Source organism: Bubalus kerabau, chromosome 8 (assembly GCF_029407905.1).
Source record: "Bubalus kerabau isolate K-KA32 ecotype Philippines breed swamp buffalo chromosome 8, PCC_UOA_SB_1v2, whole genome shotgun sequence".
NCBI classification, from domain to species: Eukaryota; Metazoa; Chordata; class Mammalia; order Artiodactyla; family Bovidae; genus Bubalus; species Bubalus kerabau.
Genome location: NC_073631.1, coordinates 60,219,298 through 60,236,053, shown reverse-complemented (window position 1 = coordinate 60,236,053; position 16,756 = coordinate 60,219,298). Strand labels below are relative to the sequence as shown.

General features: G+C 34.8%; 1 protein-coding gene across 36 annotated transcripts in view; it reads right to left on the bottom strand.

Moving 5' to 3' along the window:
- The window catches only part of IMMP2L (inner mitochondrial membrane peptidase subunit 2), a 984,232-nt gene that overhangs the window by 749,977 nt on the left and 217,499 nt on the right, over positions 1–16,756 (bottom strand). For 2 of the 36 annotated variants that reach the window (XM_055590357.1, XM_055590375.1), the window contains one exon: positions 3,436–6,394. The exons of 28 other annotated variants lie outside the window; for them this stretch is intronic. In XM_055590357.1, coding sequence (XP_055446332.1) covers positions 6,309–6,394 — 86 coding nt within the window. In that variant the 3' untranslated portion in view covers positions 3,436–6,308. 6 more of the 36 variants (XM_055590355.1, XM_055590358.1, XM_055590380.1 and 3 more) reach the window with 6 other exon arrangements.

Here is a 16,756-nt window from a genome sequence, read left to right as displayed (position 1 = left end):
GCTAAACACATGGGAAAATTTAGCTTATCAATGCACTGTTTCTGAATAAAAGAGTAAAATCTTAAACTATTTTCAGAGTTAAGTTAGAAGCTAGAAAGCAGTCCTACAGTATTTTGATAACTTAAATGCTATCATAAAATCCTCTGGTCTACACAAGATAAATGCAGAGATAGAAGGAGAGAACCACAAATTGCCTGATGTCTGAAATGGAAGCAGAAACACAAAGAGTGTGTAATATGAAAAATTCTGAACTCTCCAGGTCTCCTATATATGAAAAACCTCCTGATCTCAGTGTGAAGAGGGATTTAACTGCATATATGATCACCTTTTGGAGAGGAGAGGTAAATATAGTAATATATACTATATGAAAATAAATATAGGAATAAAGCACTATGACGCACAAGCACTGCTCATATTTTTCCCATCTTTTCATTGCTGAGCTAGAGAATATAAAAGATAACTGTGGTAGCCACTTCATGACTTCTCAGTCATAGTAGAACTAATGAAAGTACAGTGATCCAATCTTGCTCAGAAAACGTGTATTAGTTTTAAAAAGAGCACCAATGGAAGCTCTCTCAGAATATTCTCCTATAAGCTCTTAAAAGTTAGTTTGAAAACTGTCAATACAACTGGGGTTCTTTTCAATTCAGCTGCAGGTTACAAAGGAATACTAAAGATACTTCAAAAATTGATGTAATATCAGAAAATTTTAAACTATATTACACCAATTATGACATGATATAATGAAAACCATGACAGCTAAAAATGAAAAGAAGCCCACCAATGATAATTAGAAATGCATTTACAAGATAATTCAGTTTTCCCCAGTAGAAAAAGTATTGTCCTTTCTTGCTTCGTTATTGGTAGAAAACTTATTTCAGAGGATACAGATTCTTAAAGTATTACAAAGTCTAAATAATACAAAAAAATTGGCCATCAGAATAAGTAATGCTTCAGATTTACAAGCCCCAGTGAAGCAAGATTTAGCTATATTAATTAGGGGTGTGTTACGTCTTAAAGTAGGTAACAGATGGATACCGTGCAGAATAAATGTGCACACCAATGGGTGAGATGTTCATAATGCTGAAGGGCAAGAGAGAGATGTATAGCTTGGGAAGTGATGTGGATAATTACTTGTCATTAAACAGCAGAGTAATTGCTTCAGCATATTCCCACGTAACTATTCCACATGAAATCTCAACATGTCCTTGGACTTGCTAAACATACATAGTTGTCTCAGATAATTTTATCAAAAAGAATCAGCAGTGAATGATGCATCACACTTTTTTGGCAAAACTAATACAATTATGTAAAGTTTAAAAACAAAATAAAATTAAAAAAAAAATAAAAATTAAAAAAATTAAAAAAAAAAAAAGAAAATCATTGTTTTATTATTTAGTCTCACAAAACACTTTAGGAACTCTAAACATTAATAACAGAGAGATAAAAAGCCATTGATTTTTATATTAATAAGACTTTGGTAAGACCTTGGAACACACTTTTTTCTAACCTGCTCAGACTACATGCCTGATAAAACTTACCATATATAAATTTAATTATTTAAAATATCTTCTCTTCTTTTGGAAAACTGTCATATATTCAACACTTGAATTTCATACAAAGCAAAATTTTCAAAATCTAAGTTTCTATAGGATGTTGTCTGAAATCAACGGATACAGAAGATTCTGGGTAGCCATACCAAAGGGAGTGGTGTAAATCTCAAAGTTTCAACATATCCTAGAAAAAGCAAACAAAAACCAAAAATCATGAGGAACAAATTAGATTATAGAAACTCATGACTCAGCTTAGCTGGAAAACAGAAATTTGTCAACTTTAAGTTACCCGTAAGTATAAATGTAAACATTAAATTAGAGCATGCTCTCACTGGAGCTCTTGTCTCACAGAGACCAAGAGTAGTTCAAGAGAATTTATAGAGAAAGAAGAGGGGACTAATGGCAGATCTGAACGTGATTTACAACCACTGCTAGAAAGCCAATCCGATATGTAACAATTGTGAAAAGTCAACAGTTCGATATGAGCACTGACATCGAGAAGGGACTGGAAAAGACACATTGGAGATGACAAGAAATCTCAGCAAGCTTTCATGTTGGAGAGAGAAGAGAGCTTCTTTGGAAACTATACACAGAGAAATAAAGAAACAAAAGGAAATATTTAGCATCCCATAAGACAAAAGAAGATTAAAAAATCAAAGGACACATGACTATTCCTAAGCCATGCCATCCAGGAAAGAAGCAATACTTTGCCTGCAGTGATAGAATAGAGTGCACTTCAATTAGGAACATCATAACCACCCTAACACACTGAAAAAACAGACAGACAACAACAAAAAACTCCTATAAAAATAAAATTGAGACTGATAACCCAAACAATTCATCTGATGAAAATTCTACCCCACTCCCAAAATTTTTCAAAACAAAGGGAAACTGTAATGTAACACTCAAAGGTTAAATATCCTCAAACTGACATTATGTTGATGAAAAATAAATTTAAAACTAAGAGAAAATGCATGATCAGAAAAAGAAATAAAAATTGATTGAACTCAGAAAAAATCATACCACAGTGGACACTAAATTACAAAATACTAAACAAAAAGATTTCAAAGAAAATATAACAAGAGATAGCAGAAAAACAACAGAGAAACAACTAAGTGAATAAAATGAAATTGACACAAAAATACAAAGAGTCACAAACAAAGTGGTTGAAACAGAAGAAAGGCAAAAGGAAATTCAATTTACATAGAAATCAAATTTCTAAAGAATATTTTAATGGAATAGAGAATGGAATAGAAATAATATTTGAAATACTACTTAAATAAGGTATTCATTATGAAAGACCTGAATCTATACACTGAAAAGGACCACCTGGCATCAAGGAAAAAAAGACTTTCAATGATCAACTCCTAGTAAAACTACTAAATATTAAAAGGAAAAAATTCTCAGGGTATCCAGGCCAAAAAAAAAAAAAAAATTACCTATAATAATGTACAAAGAAAAGAGAATTAAACTAGCAAAGTTTATCAAATACAAAACTCAAAGCAAAATTCTGATAGCATTTTCACAAAACCCCAGGAAATAAAGTTGACCCTAAAGATTTACATCCAGCTAATCTACCTTTGAGTATGAAACCTAGAGAAAAAAATGTTTTAAACATGTAATAGATCAAGGAATTCCATGTCTATAAGGCCTTGAGAAATCTACTAGAAGATGAACTTCACCCAACTAAGCAATTACTGGGGAAGTTAAGTCAAAAGTTAACAGTGTGTATTTACATATTTATTTGTAGACATAAGACACAAAGGTCAAACACAGGAAATAATACACTACATGATATACACAATATATTATATAATGAATGTTTTCACAAAGCAGAAAGAATGCTGATAAAACAATGGGATAAGAAGGAAAGGGAAAGAATAAAGTAGAACAGGTAGGTATACCACTAAAAGTTGACAAACCAGACATGAAAAAGTTAAAATTTTAAGTTGAGAATAAAGGCAAAATTACAAATGTGACTACTTAAACAAAAATAAAGAACTCAGAGATGCCAAAGGCATAGCTAAAGCAAAACCAGTAGAAGACTTTAACATATTGCTGATAGATGAGGTAGACTAAAAATTGAAAAGATTTTTAACCCTGAAAATATAATTAGTAATAAAGATTCTATGTATATTAAATTTTACATCTGGAAAATGGAAAATAAACCTTTCTCTATATGAAACATCACAAAATGAATCATGTGTTAGGTCACAAGGAAAGTATCAGTAAGTTCTATAAAATACATATAAATACCACTCTTCTTTCAGTGAAACAAAACTAGAAATCATCTAAGCAGATTTGTTGGAAGACCTCTCCTAACTGGACATTTAAAAAAAATTTTTTTAAGCCATTTTTGGATAAAAGGGCAAATACAAACAAAAAACTGTCTTTTAAAAATGATAATGAAAACCCTACATATCAGATATTTTTACAGGACTGGTCAGAGGAAAACTCATGGTCTTAAACATCCCTTTCAATGAAACGGAAAGTACAAAAACAAATGAATTATCTTCAGAGCCAGAAATGGCAGCCCAAGTCTCTAACACTCTCCATCTCTCTCTCTTTTTCTGTTCCACCTCTGACTCAGTTAGCAAAGGCTTTCCACTTTTAAAGATTCATGTGATATATATGTATTAAAATATCAGCTCATAAAGGTGTTCGAAATAAAATTTTATATAACATGGTGATTCATACATGTAAAACTAAAGAAAGACATTGCCCAGCTATGTTGCAGGTTCTCATTGTTCTTTCTATTTGGTCCTGATAAGGCAAAAGAGTTCCTGGGAATTGAACTCCCTGGTAGTATTAATACATGGCCTAGTGTCAGAGATACCAGACTACTAGAGAAGTCTGATTTTTCATACTTCATTTATTTACTCTGTTTTGCTTCATTTTTTTATTCCATTCCCTCTTTTTCATCATATCTTAATATACAGAAAAACAGAAGAAAAAAGTAGGTCAGTTTCAGGTAAAATAGGTCAGGTTCCTACAGAAACCACATTTTGAGACACACCTCTTCTGTCACATCCCTCTTGCATTTTAATCATCCCATTCAGACCTCTGACAAGCAGCTTTCCTTGGCCTTTCACCCTGTGGCAGGAGCAGGTTATCAGCCAACTCCTATGAGCTCAGCAGAGATTCAGTTATTAATGCTGTTCTGGAATTTAAGCTTTTAACACTTGTACAAGAAGTAAGGGAGACAAGAATGGTCTTCTTACAGAAAAAGTAGAAAACTAGAGCAGCATTTTTGCTTCCCTTACCTTCTCTTTTTAATGGATATCTTAAATATTTAAAACATTTGATAAAATTATACACATTCTTATACAAGAACAATTTTAAGGATAAATAAGTATCTAAATTGTGATATAACCCTGGGGAGTTCTAAAAACCCAATGACAGCAAGAAAGGGAAAAATGTCTATAGAGTAGAAAACATCAAGCTAAATGGCAAATGGATAGGAAGAAAACATTTAGAGCAGATGTAACAGATAAAGATTAATATTTATTATATAGAACAACTCAAATAAAAACAGGCAGAGATTATCAATATCAACTAAAACAAAAACAAATTTTAAAAATGTCCAACATCACAAATAATTTAAGAAATATAAATAAAATCAAGATACTCTTGCCATGAAATTACAAATTGAAGATTTTTGTAATATCTGTTATTAGTGAGAATATGGAAAAAGAATCATTCTCTTAAAATGTTGGTGAGAATGTAAAATTAAACAACTTTACTAGAGGGCAACACAGCCAATGCCCACCAAAATTAAAGATCTACATACCATTTAATTTCCATATCTAACTTTCTCTTATTCTAAACAATCACACATGTAAATTTTCATATAAATAAAGGAATAAAGGCCTGGAATAATACACAGCAAATAGATAATGGTTTCCTATGGGAAAGGAATTATATGTGAGTAAAAAGAGGAAAGAGCTACTTGTACTTTTTAATTCAATATATTCTTACCTGATGTTTGAATTTTTATGTCAAGAATGGTTTCATGCATACTTGTATAATTTCCTAAGTCATTTTTTTAAAAGACCACAGTAAATTAAAGATATCATGTGTGATTAGAATATTTCAGATACTTTTAGTTATAATGGCACTTTTCAACATATTCTTTAGTCTAAGTGTTTTTATACCTTCCTTTGTGCTTTCCTATCTTTGTAATCTATCTTTGATTTTGGTATGGATTCCACAATAATATCTTCCAGTTCAAAAATTCTAACAGTAAATTGTCTAAAAAGTTTATCCTATCTATAATGGTATTTTACTTTTAGTGACATTTTTCATTTCTACAATTTCTAATTAGTTTTTTTTTTTTTTTAATATCCACACATTCTTATTTGGTTCCACCTGTCTGACTACATAATTTCTCACTCCAGTCCAATGAAAGTTATTTTATCACTTACCCTATGGGGAAAAAATGGATATTTATTTCAAAAATTTTAATAGATCCATACATTAACCTAATTTTATTAACGTATAAAGCAAATTCATGTTTGTGCAACTGATATAGCTTTCTTTCTCAAAAGTAGATTTCTTCATGTTTTTATGTCATTTACAGTGAATACGGTAAAGTGGCCCTGCAGATATTAGATCTGATGAGTTAGACCAAATAACTAAGAATGGTGCCAAAAACAGATCAGCAAGTATCATAAATGTTTAATTTTCATTGTTCCAATCTTGCTTCAACTCCATTTTTAAATTTTCGTGAAGTTATTTAAAAGCAAGGCTACATGCTTATTGCTTCCCTTGTGGCTCAGCTGGTAAAGAATCCACCTGCAACACTGGAGACCTGGGCTCGATCCCTGGGTTGGGAAGATCCCCTGGAGAAGAGAAAGGTTAGCCACTCCAGTATTATTTAAGTTTGGATATTCAGGCTTCAGAAATTTTGCAGTACTTTCTTTATTAAGATTTATATATTAGGATTAAAGTGCTAAATAATGCAGCAAGGATCAGCAATTGTCAGTCAAGTGAAACAGGTTCTTTCTAAGCAAGGGATCATAAAGAGAAATATAAGATATTAAATAGTTCATTTTAACTTAGAAATATAAACAAACATTGATTTGTCAATCTTTTGATGTTATTTAAAGATACAAAACAACTATTTAGGAATAGCTAATACCTACTCCAGTATTCTTGCCTGGAAAATCCCATAGACAGAGGAGCCTGGCAGGCTATGGGGTCACAAACAGTTGGAAAGGACTTAGCCACTGAGCATGAATGCATGAACAATAGAAGTAATCAGTATAATCATCCTCTATTATCAATTTATTCCTGTTTTCCGTACCTCCTAGCACATACTCTGCACTATCTAAATGAAGGTCCTAAATAAACTATTCACATAGACGGGTAGATAGATGGACAGATAAACAGATGAATGGAAATGAATCAACTATTCAACAGAAAGCACCAATCTCATCTTAAATTAGTCATACCTAGTATGACCTAGTTACAATCAGAGAAATGGCAAATCTGATTTCAAATTAGTCAAACCTAGTGTGACCTAGTTGTGATCAGAGAAATGGCAAAACCAAGTGGCAAGTAGGTGGGATAGAGCAAGGTAAGAAGATGGAAGAAGTCAAGAGCAGAAGCACAGTAAAAGCACCTTATGGAAGAGGCAAGCCCTCAACTAAGGTAGAGGAGAAGGTTTTGCAATCAAATGCACAGCGGCAGAGATGCTGACCTGTGGGCTACAGTGACATCAGCTTAGAGTAGGAGAGATGCGTGGAAGTTATGCATGACTAAGAACAGAAGCAAACTGTGCAAGAAAACACATGCTCTTCCTTTTAACCACATCTTTGTTTTGCTATCACTGTAAACATTTTAAATAAAAATATGAGAATAAGAGTTCAACTGTCTAGCCCATCCTCCTCATTCTACCTACAGTAAATTGTCATCAGGCATAACAAAGGGGAGCAGGTATTCCAAATAGTCAATTACTGGTAAAAAGCTAATAGATATAACATGAATCAAAATATAATAAAAACAAAACAGTAAAAGGTGAGTAAGCACATCTTAAATCATCTTTGATAACTTAGACTCATCTTTGATAACTTTCATAACTTAGACCTTACAGCACCCATGAAGGAAAGAAAAACTGTTACTAATAATATATATTAAACATCAATGCATGTCAGGTATTATAAGGTATGCTTCTGGTTATCACTTCACTTAACACTTACTGTGCACTCTTGTGAAGTATTATTACTCTTGTTTTATAAATAAAGAAATTCAAGTTTGCAACACTGCTTACTCATCAAAGAGAGAATTAGCAATAGGTCTGATTCCACAGACCCAATACTTTGTCATTAGCATTGTGCGTGTTATATGATTTTTAAAAATTAGTAGTTGGCAACAATCTTTCCCCGAAATTGAGCCAATGTGACTGTATTCACCAAGAGTGTCAAGAATATTGTCCCAGAAGTCATGGACCACCTTTTTCTTGATCACAGCGCACTACTAGTAGGTGAGTTCCTCTAGATTTTATTTGTACAAACAATTCTTCCTTCAAACTAAATTACAGCAAAAACACTTACCACAAAGGAAATTGCTAACAAAATCATTATCTACCTCAGTACAAACTAATGCTATTACCTCCAGGAAACAGAAGCAACTGAATTACATAATAGAAATATTAGTTTAAAAGGTCACTGGATGTCAGGATGCATCATTTTACAGAAGCCTCCGGAGACACCATTCATCAGAAATTACAATGCTTGAAACACCAAGTTCAATGCCATGATTCAGCAGATCTCTCTCTTCCCTAGCTTATTTAGCACCAGTTACTAAGATCTGGAAGGGAGAGGACAGTTATTCTCTCCCTGAAACATTTCCTTTCACTTGTAAAGAAGAGAGAAAACCAGAGAGGCCTTTAAGCAACACTTTATTAAATATACATCTAATACCCTACATAAATATATAGAGCCTGTACCCAGAAATCAGCTTAAGGAGGAGCCAGCTAAGTCCCAAACTCTGATTTAATAAAGAAACTAAGACTCAGTAAAGGTTTTAATCCAATCAAATGATGATTGAAAGAACCACAAGTAAAGAGGGGTAACAATATTATACCACTGCTCTCAGCTAGATAAAAGCCATTCCGTATAACAAAACAAGAAACAAAGATACGAAACTTAGTGATATTTTCATCCTTCTATGTCATTTAAAAACTTCAGCTTTTTCTTCTGGATCCTACACTTGCATAGTAAAGGAATTTGGTGAAAATTGAGTCATTAGCGTTTGCATTACATTAAAATACTTTCCTAATGCTACATTTAATGTAAGTGAACCTGAAATAGCATTCAATAATCATATTAAGATAAGGATGCCTATGTTTTAAAATGATTGGTAAGACCTGCATATACACTCCAAAGTGCTAATTTGGGATTAAAAAGCAATTATAATTGCCAAAGAGCATACATTGATCACTGATCCTACCACTCTGTATACAGAATACTGTAGACAGCTCATGTTAAATATAACCAAGAAACTCTAGACGAGGGAAAGAAACAGAAAGAAAAATTTATTGGACGTCAAATGAACTGAAACCTGCAAATTTGTCTTTTTCTGATTTTAATTCCAAGATTCACTTTTTATAAAATGCACAGGAAAAATTATTAGTACTAGGGATCAAGTATATCTCTGTTAATTTAATATGTGCCCTATTAAATTTAAAAAATTAAATTTTTTAATGTCCTGTTACAGACCTCTTTGTACATTAAGGTTACTATTGCAAAATAATATATTTACCAAGTTCTCTCTGTATCAAATTAAAAAGCTGGAACAAAAGAGTATAAAAAACATTATTTTAATTGTTTTTTTTTAAATTACATACTATTTACATTTCTTAAATTTTAAAACTGAGTATTTTCTGCCACTATGATTCCTATTTTATCAGAACACATCCCTAATGTTCACCATATTCTAATATATAAAATATAATACAACCACTTTAGAATAATCTTTAGTTACATCTTTGACAGCTAGACATACATATACCCTATGTTCCAAGCAATTCTATTCTTAGATCAAAGCCAAGAGACATTCATATATGTGTATATATATATATGAGAAAATTTAAGCTGTATCTATAGTTTCCAAAAAATCAGTAACAACCCAAATGTCTATTAACAGTAGAGCTGAAATATAAATTGTCCAGTAATCTTACAGAGAAACACTTCATAGCACTAAAAATGAACTTTCCCTACACATAGTGGGGATGAAGTCATCGACATATTGTTGAATGAAAGAAGTCAGATACAAAAGAGTATGTATTACATAATTCAATTTACATACACCTTTAAAAACAGGCAAAACTAATCTATGGAGCTAATAATCATTTGGGTGAGACAGTGACCGGAAGGGAGCCTGAGGAAGATGATGTTCTCTGCATTCATCTGTGTGGTGGTTACTTGGCAACCACCTGGCAAAAGTTCACCAAGCAGTACTCTTACAATGCATATTTCTGCTTGCCTATTATATTAATACTTTGACTTAAGATCATCACTTCAAACATTAATCATACATTAGAATTTTCCTAAGACTGCATCCTGGAGTAATGAATTCATCCTAGCAATAGTCATCAGAGTCATCAGCTTCTAGTCATGACTTTCTACTAATTAATCATGTGATTTTTAATATAATTTAACCCCTCAGTGATAATTCTAATAGTCAAACACATCTCAGATCTTCTGGAGATTTTTTTTGAAAAATATTAAATCATTTTTATTTATTTAACAAATATTTATGTGAGCTTACTGTTGGGTTGACCAAAACGGTTGTTCAGGTTTTCATAGAGATGTATGGGAAAACCCAAATGAACTTTTTGGCTCACCCAATATATATAAGACACTGTTATAGAAACTTGTCACTTTTACTCTAGTGGAAAGAAATTAGAAAATATGCAGCAAACATGAGAAGGGCAGAAGGAAGACATAAACTGCAATTAGTAATTGGAAAGTATGAGTTCTTAGTCCTCCTTCATGTCCTACTCTTTGCAAACCCATGGACTGTATAGTCCGCCAGGCTCTCCTGAATTGGAAAAGTATAGATATACATACACCAAATGAAATTTTCAATCCAATATAAACAAATCTGAACACGCAAACACAGAAGGGAACCTCACTTTCAATAACTATTTCACTATGCTGTGAGGTAATCTCCCAGGGTTCACTCCAGCATAAATCCTCATGAGTAAGTCTTGATAACATATGAAATATTTAAGCATTTCCTTAAAATCCCAGAGGACAGAACTGGAACCAAAGAGGTAGATTTTTCAAAGAAAGAGATTAGGTCAATAATTAAGAAGGAACTGTAAACAACCGAAGTATTTTAAAAGGCAGTGTTAAAAGAGAAACTTGATACTGGATTGTAAAGAAGCAAGAATTTGTATTTGGGAGGGATTTGACCTACAAGACTTCTCTATGATTTAATTCAAAGAATAGAAATTATCAGTTAGGAGCTTTGAAAATATATTAAAATGACATATTTTTAAATGTTTATTACATGTAAACAATAAAAGGCATACACAAAATTACATTCATAATAAATTGATATTTAAAGTACTCTATCATATATCTTAAAATGTTATTATAATTATACATATATGGTATAACAAAAATTAAATTTTATGTTCTTTTTACTGAGCATTATATCTAAGTATTTTTAATATGTCAATTTTTACTATAATTCTAGCTAGTTTAATAAGAATGTTTGTATCAGTAAATATACCATTCTTAAATAGAAATATATATATATATATAACTTTCTAAAAAAGCAACATTATTTCTTAAAATCTATTTTAATAACCTTCTAGGACAAAAGTGCAGAGAAGGCAATGGCAACCCACTCCAGTACTCTTGCCTGGAAAATACCATGGATGGAGGAGCCTGGTAGGCTGCAGTCCATGGGGTCGCGAAGAGTTGGACACGACTGAACGACTTCACTTTCACTTTTCACTTTCATGCATTGGAGGAGGAAATGGCAACCCACTCCAGTGTTCTTGCCTGGAGAATCCCAGGGATGGTGGGGCCTGGTGGGCTGCTGTCTGTGGGGTTGTACAGAGTCAGACATGACTGAAGTGACTTAGCAGCAGCAGGACAAAAGTGCAAAACACAAGCAAACTAAAAAAAAAAAATACTTATGTATGGGTATACTAAAATCAAATCACCTAAAAATTCAAATAACAGAATAAAACAGCAATGAAACTCATTGAGGCTGCACTGTTTCTGCCACTCCCTGCTGCTACTGGCTGCTAAGTCGCTTCAGTCATGTCCGACTCTGTGCAACCCCATAGACGGCAGCCCACCAGGCCCCGCGGTCCCTGGGATTCTCCAGGCAAGAACACTGGAGTGGGTTGCCATGTCCTTCTCCAATGCGTGAAAGTGAATTCGCTCAGTCGTGTTCAAAGTCGTGTCCAACTCTTAGCAACCCCATGGACTGCAGCCTACCAGGCTCCTCCACCCATGGGATTTTCCAGGCAAGAGTACTGGAGTTCTGCCACTCCCTAGTGGCTGCAAATTATCTTTCATCAGTTAAACCCAACCATGCTGAAAATCCTTGCAACTGCCTATTATACACACTAGACGTTTATAGAATATTACCAACAAATATTTATTGTGTAGCTGTAGCCTTTTCTAATCCATTCTCCACACTACAGTTACAATGGTCTTTCTAAAATGATAATTTTATCAAGTCATGCCCAGGGACAGGGGAGCCTGGTGGGCTGCTGTCTATGGGGTCGCCCAGAGTCGGACACGACTGAAGTGACTTAGCAGCAGCAGCAGCCCTTTCTAAAAGTCATAAATGCTTTCCCTTGTACCACAGGATCACGTATAAGTTCCTTCAAAGGACTCTTTGGGTGACATGCCCTGGTTACTTGTGTGGCCTTACTTCTCCCCACTCCATCTGGACTTAGTTTTTCAACCACATGGCTCTAATTTCAGGTTCTCTGAACTTTTTGGATTCTCATCTCTAAATATGAGCTGTCACTTCTGCCTAGAACACTATTTCCTGATCTTTCATCCTAACTTCTACTCGGTCTTCAATATTCACTTGCAAGAAGGAAAGATCTTCATGGAGAAGACCTTCTTGGCTCCCCACATACTCAGTGCTTCACCTCTACAGCCATCTCATGGTGGGTTACAGCACTTAGTTGCCCACCTTCCTCACCATCAGCAAGACAGGGACCATTGCTCTGTCACTGCTCTGTGCCCAATGACACCTAGAAAATTCATTATCTGTTGCATGAGTGGATGATATAAATGCCAGCTGCTGATACAATATTGGTACTGGGTTCCTAGAACACTACCCAGAATAAGAATATATTTCCCACCCAAATAACTTCCTAGTTTGGGCATTTGCTTAAATTTGAAAGAGTAGAGTAGAAGAGTAGGTGACCATGACCAAATTACTTTACCTCTTCAAGCTTTATCTCCTGCTACTGTAAACTGGGAAACATTCACCATTTCATCCTGTGCTGTAACTATCCATTCACTGATAAAACCAGAAAACCTGCCATCCTTGTTTCCTCTCTCTCCTTCTATCATACCTAATCCAATCCAAAAGTCTGTACCTACCTAAAAAGAGATACTGCAATCTATCCACTGCTCCCTATTTCTTTTTTTCTTTCCTCATAGATAATCCAGCTTTTCTATTGGACTTTCAGGTATATTTTCCCATTCTTGCCACCATCCAAGTTATTTGTCACAGAGCAGTCAGAAAACCTTTATCAAGCTATAAATTTAACTGTTGCTGTACTTAATCTCCCTCAATAATGTCCCACTGCCCTATTAAATAACATAGCCCTTAACAATATCTCCAAATTCATCTCATCCAACTATGCCCAAACAAAATTCCAGACATACTGGCCACCTTCCACATCTTGCATCACATCAAGCTTTGTCCTGCCTCAGAGCCTTTGCATATGCTGTTCTCTCTGCCTAGCACACTGTTCCCTTCATGTGTTGTAAAGTTGGTTCCTTTACTTCCTTCAGCTTCAATGTTACTTCTCTTCAGAGACATTTTCCCTGAACATGGTATCTAAATTGTTCTCTCAGCTCGCATTCCTGTTATTCTCTATTATCATGCTTTCCTTCTTTGTATTCAGCACATTCTCATGGACAGAGGCATGCCTTGGTACACAGCAACTGACTATTTCCTTTAGATGTTTTAAGGAAAAAAGAAAAGAAGGGAAGCTGTACACGGGCAGAACATACGCAGTCTATTTTGATATGAGCACAGGTCCCCTGTTTTCTCTAAAATTCACCTTCAGTCTGACATCCATCAGTTAAGCTGGATAAATGCCCTCTGTTCTGACTACTACTGTTACTGTATAAGTTACCTGAGATAAGGCAAGGATTAATATAATTGTGTCAATATAAGTAGATAGCTATTACCTCAGAAAGGATGAGATATGATCATGGGGAAATGGAAAATAAAGTGCTTGACAGTTTTGATAAGAGAAACAAATCCAGAAAGTTCTGAAAATGAAGTTCCACTTAAGGGTGGTGGCATTAAGAAGCCACCTTGTGATAAGGCTTTGGAGGAAAAAAAAAAAAATGAGGCAAAACAACATTTGAGTCCCAGAAACACGTGACTATAAACAGGAATAATACTGATGGGGATAGACAGAAGAGCAAAAATAAACCATGATTATTTCACATTTCACATATGGTTTTTTCCCTAGAATTTTCCCTGTACAGAAATATTCAGCATGAAAATTGGAAATTTCATACAGGATGACCTAGAATGTAATCCAAATTTTATGAGTCAACCAATTCTTTTATAACTCCTAGGCCAATCTAATATTGCTGAATGTGTAATATTACTAATGTGAGGTCGGATAAAAATGCCAAGTAGATCTACTCTAAGGAAAATGTTTCCACTGTGCTTCGTGAGAGCTGGATGCACTCAGGTTCATTTTACATTTTTCACCTGAAGTATAATTTGCTCCCACCACTCAGCAATAAGCAGCTGTGTGCAATAAGCCCCATGTCACAGACGACATTAGACCATCTCCTGGGGTTTACAGGATGTTGATTCCTAAAGGCCAGATTTAACATTTCAGGGGAATATAAAAGCCAGCAAGCAACTACAGAAGGAGAAGTGATACATGGTGTTTGATTATTTGATGACTGCAACTTATTATAGGGATTGGTTACCACAGAAACTATGATCTGTAAATGGCCCTGATGGGAAATGCTGAAAAATAGTATGTTGTGCAAAAACTGAATTGACTCACTGAACAACAGAGATGAGTGGCACCAGGGGGGATTACCTGGTGGCAGTTCTGGGTAATAGTCAACAGGTTTGAATGTCTAGTCAAAGCACTAATGTCCCATTTGACAACCCTGGCCTCCACTGGAACACCTGCTATATTGGGTAGTTTTTTTTTAAGGCAGCTCTGTTATAGAATTCTTTATATTAACTGAAAATCCACCTCAACTATTTATACCCATTCAGTATAAATAATCTATAATCCCTAGGGCCAACAGAATAAATCAAAATTGTCTTCTACATTCCTACAAACATTTGGAGAAAGCTATTATTGGGTGGGCCAAAGTCCATCTGCAACATCTTATGGAAAAACCTGAATGAACTTTTGAACAGCTCAGTGCATATGCTCATTTTCCTTATCTTCAGATTAAACTGCAGTAGCTTATTCAACTGTCACCTTGATTGTAGGGCATGGTGTTGAGTCAATTTAATGATCTAACCACTATCTTCTCAGTATGTTCCTATCACTATATCTCAACAATCAAAGCCAAGTGCACTAACCTAACATTAAAAGCCAACATATATACTAAGTGTTTTGCATGTCTTATGCCATCAAACCCTAATAAGGGAAGAACTATAAGTACCATCTTAGAATGAAGATATTGAGGACTACAGAAATAGAAATTCCTGCTAGAGGCTGTATTGCTAAGTCGTTTCAGTCGTGTCCGACTCTGTGCAACCCCATAGACGGCAGCCCATCAGGCTTCCCCATCCCTGGGATTCTCCAGGCAAGAATACTGGAGTGGCTTGCCATTTCCTTCTCCAATGCGTGAAGATAAAAAGTGAAAGTGAAGTCGCTCAGTCATGTCCGACTCTTAGCGACCCCATGGACTACAGCCTACCAGGCTCCTCCATCCATGGATTTCCAGGCAAGAGTACTGGAGTGGGGGTGCCATTGCCTTCTCCAGAGGCTGTATAGAGACAAGTACAGGAATTGACTACATGGTTGGCTGCAAAGCCTGACCCCTGTCCCAGACTATTTATAAGCTTCTGGCAAGATGTGAGCAGAAGAGAGGGGAAAAGGGGGTAAGGGAAGTTTCTGAACATCTGTTAAATCCTAATTATGTTATTTTCTATATAAACTGACTTGAGCCACCTACGTGTTCAGTTTAATAACTCTTCTCCAAGTAATTGAAAAAAAAAAGGGGGGGGGGAGGTGCTAAACCAGGCAAAGTTGAGGATGGAGTTGTCCAATATCTCAGAAAGAAGTCTGAACTTACCATAGTTACAAGGCCACTGGATATTATAAGTGACAGAATTATACACTTACTAAAGTAACTTTACATTTAACCCTAATGATTGATATATGTGGATTGATAGAAAGAAAGCCATACTGGAGGCTGAGAGCAGTAAAGTAACTCTCCCAACAGTCCAAATGAACTCTGCACAAAAGTCTAAACTAGATAACGTCACAGGGAGTTGGAACAAGGTATATGAGTTCAAAACATGAAGACAACCTACAGGATAGGAGAAAAATTTGCAAAATATATAACCAGTAACAGATTAATATTCAAAATAAATAGCTCATACAATTCAACATAAAAAAAATTTTTGATTAGAAAAAGGGAAGAACTGAATAGACATTTTTCCAAAGAGAAAATGCAGATAGCCAGTAAGTCCATGGAAAAAAAAGCTCAATGTCACTAATCAGAGACATGCAAATCAAAATCATAATGAAATATCATCTCACATCTGTCTGAATGAAAGTGAAAAGTGTTGGTCACTCAGTCCTGTCCAACTCTTTGCAACCCCATGTACCATATAGTCTGTCAGGCTCCTGTGTGCATGGAATTCTCCAGGCAAGAACACTGGAGTGGGTAGCCATTCCCTTCTCAAAGGGATCTTCCCAATCCAGGGATCGGAATTCCTAATTGCAGGCACATTCTTTACCATCTAAGCCACCAGGAAAGCTG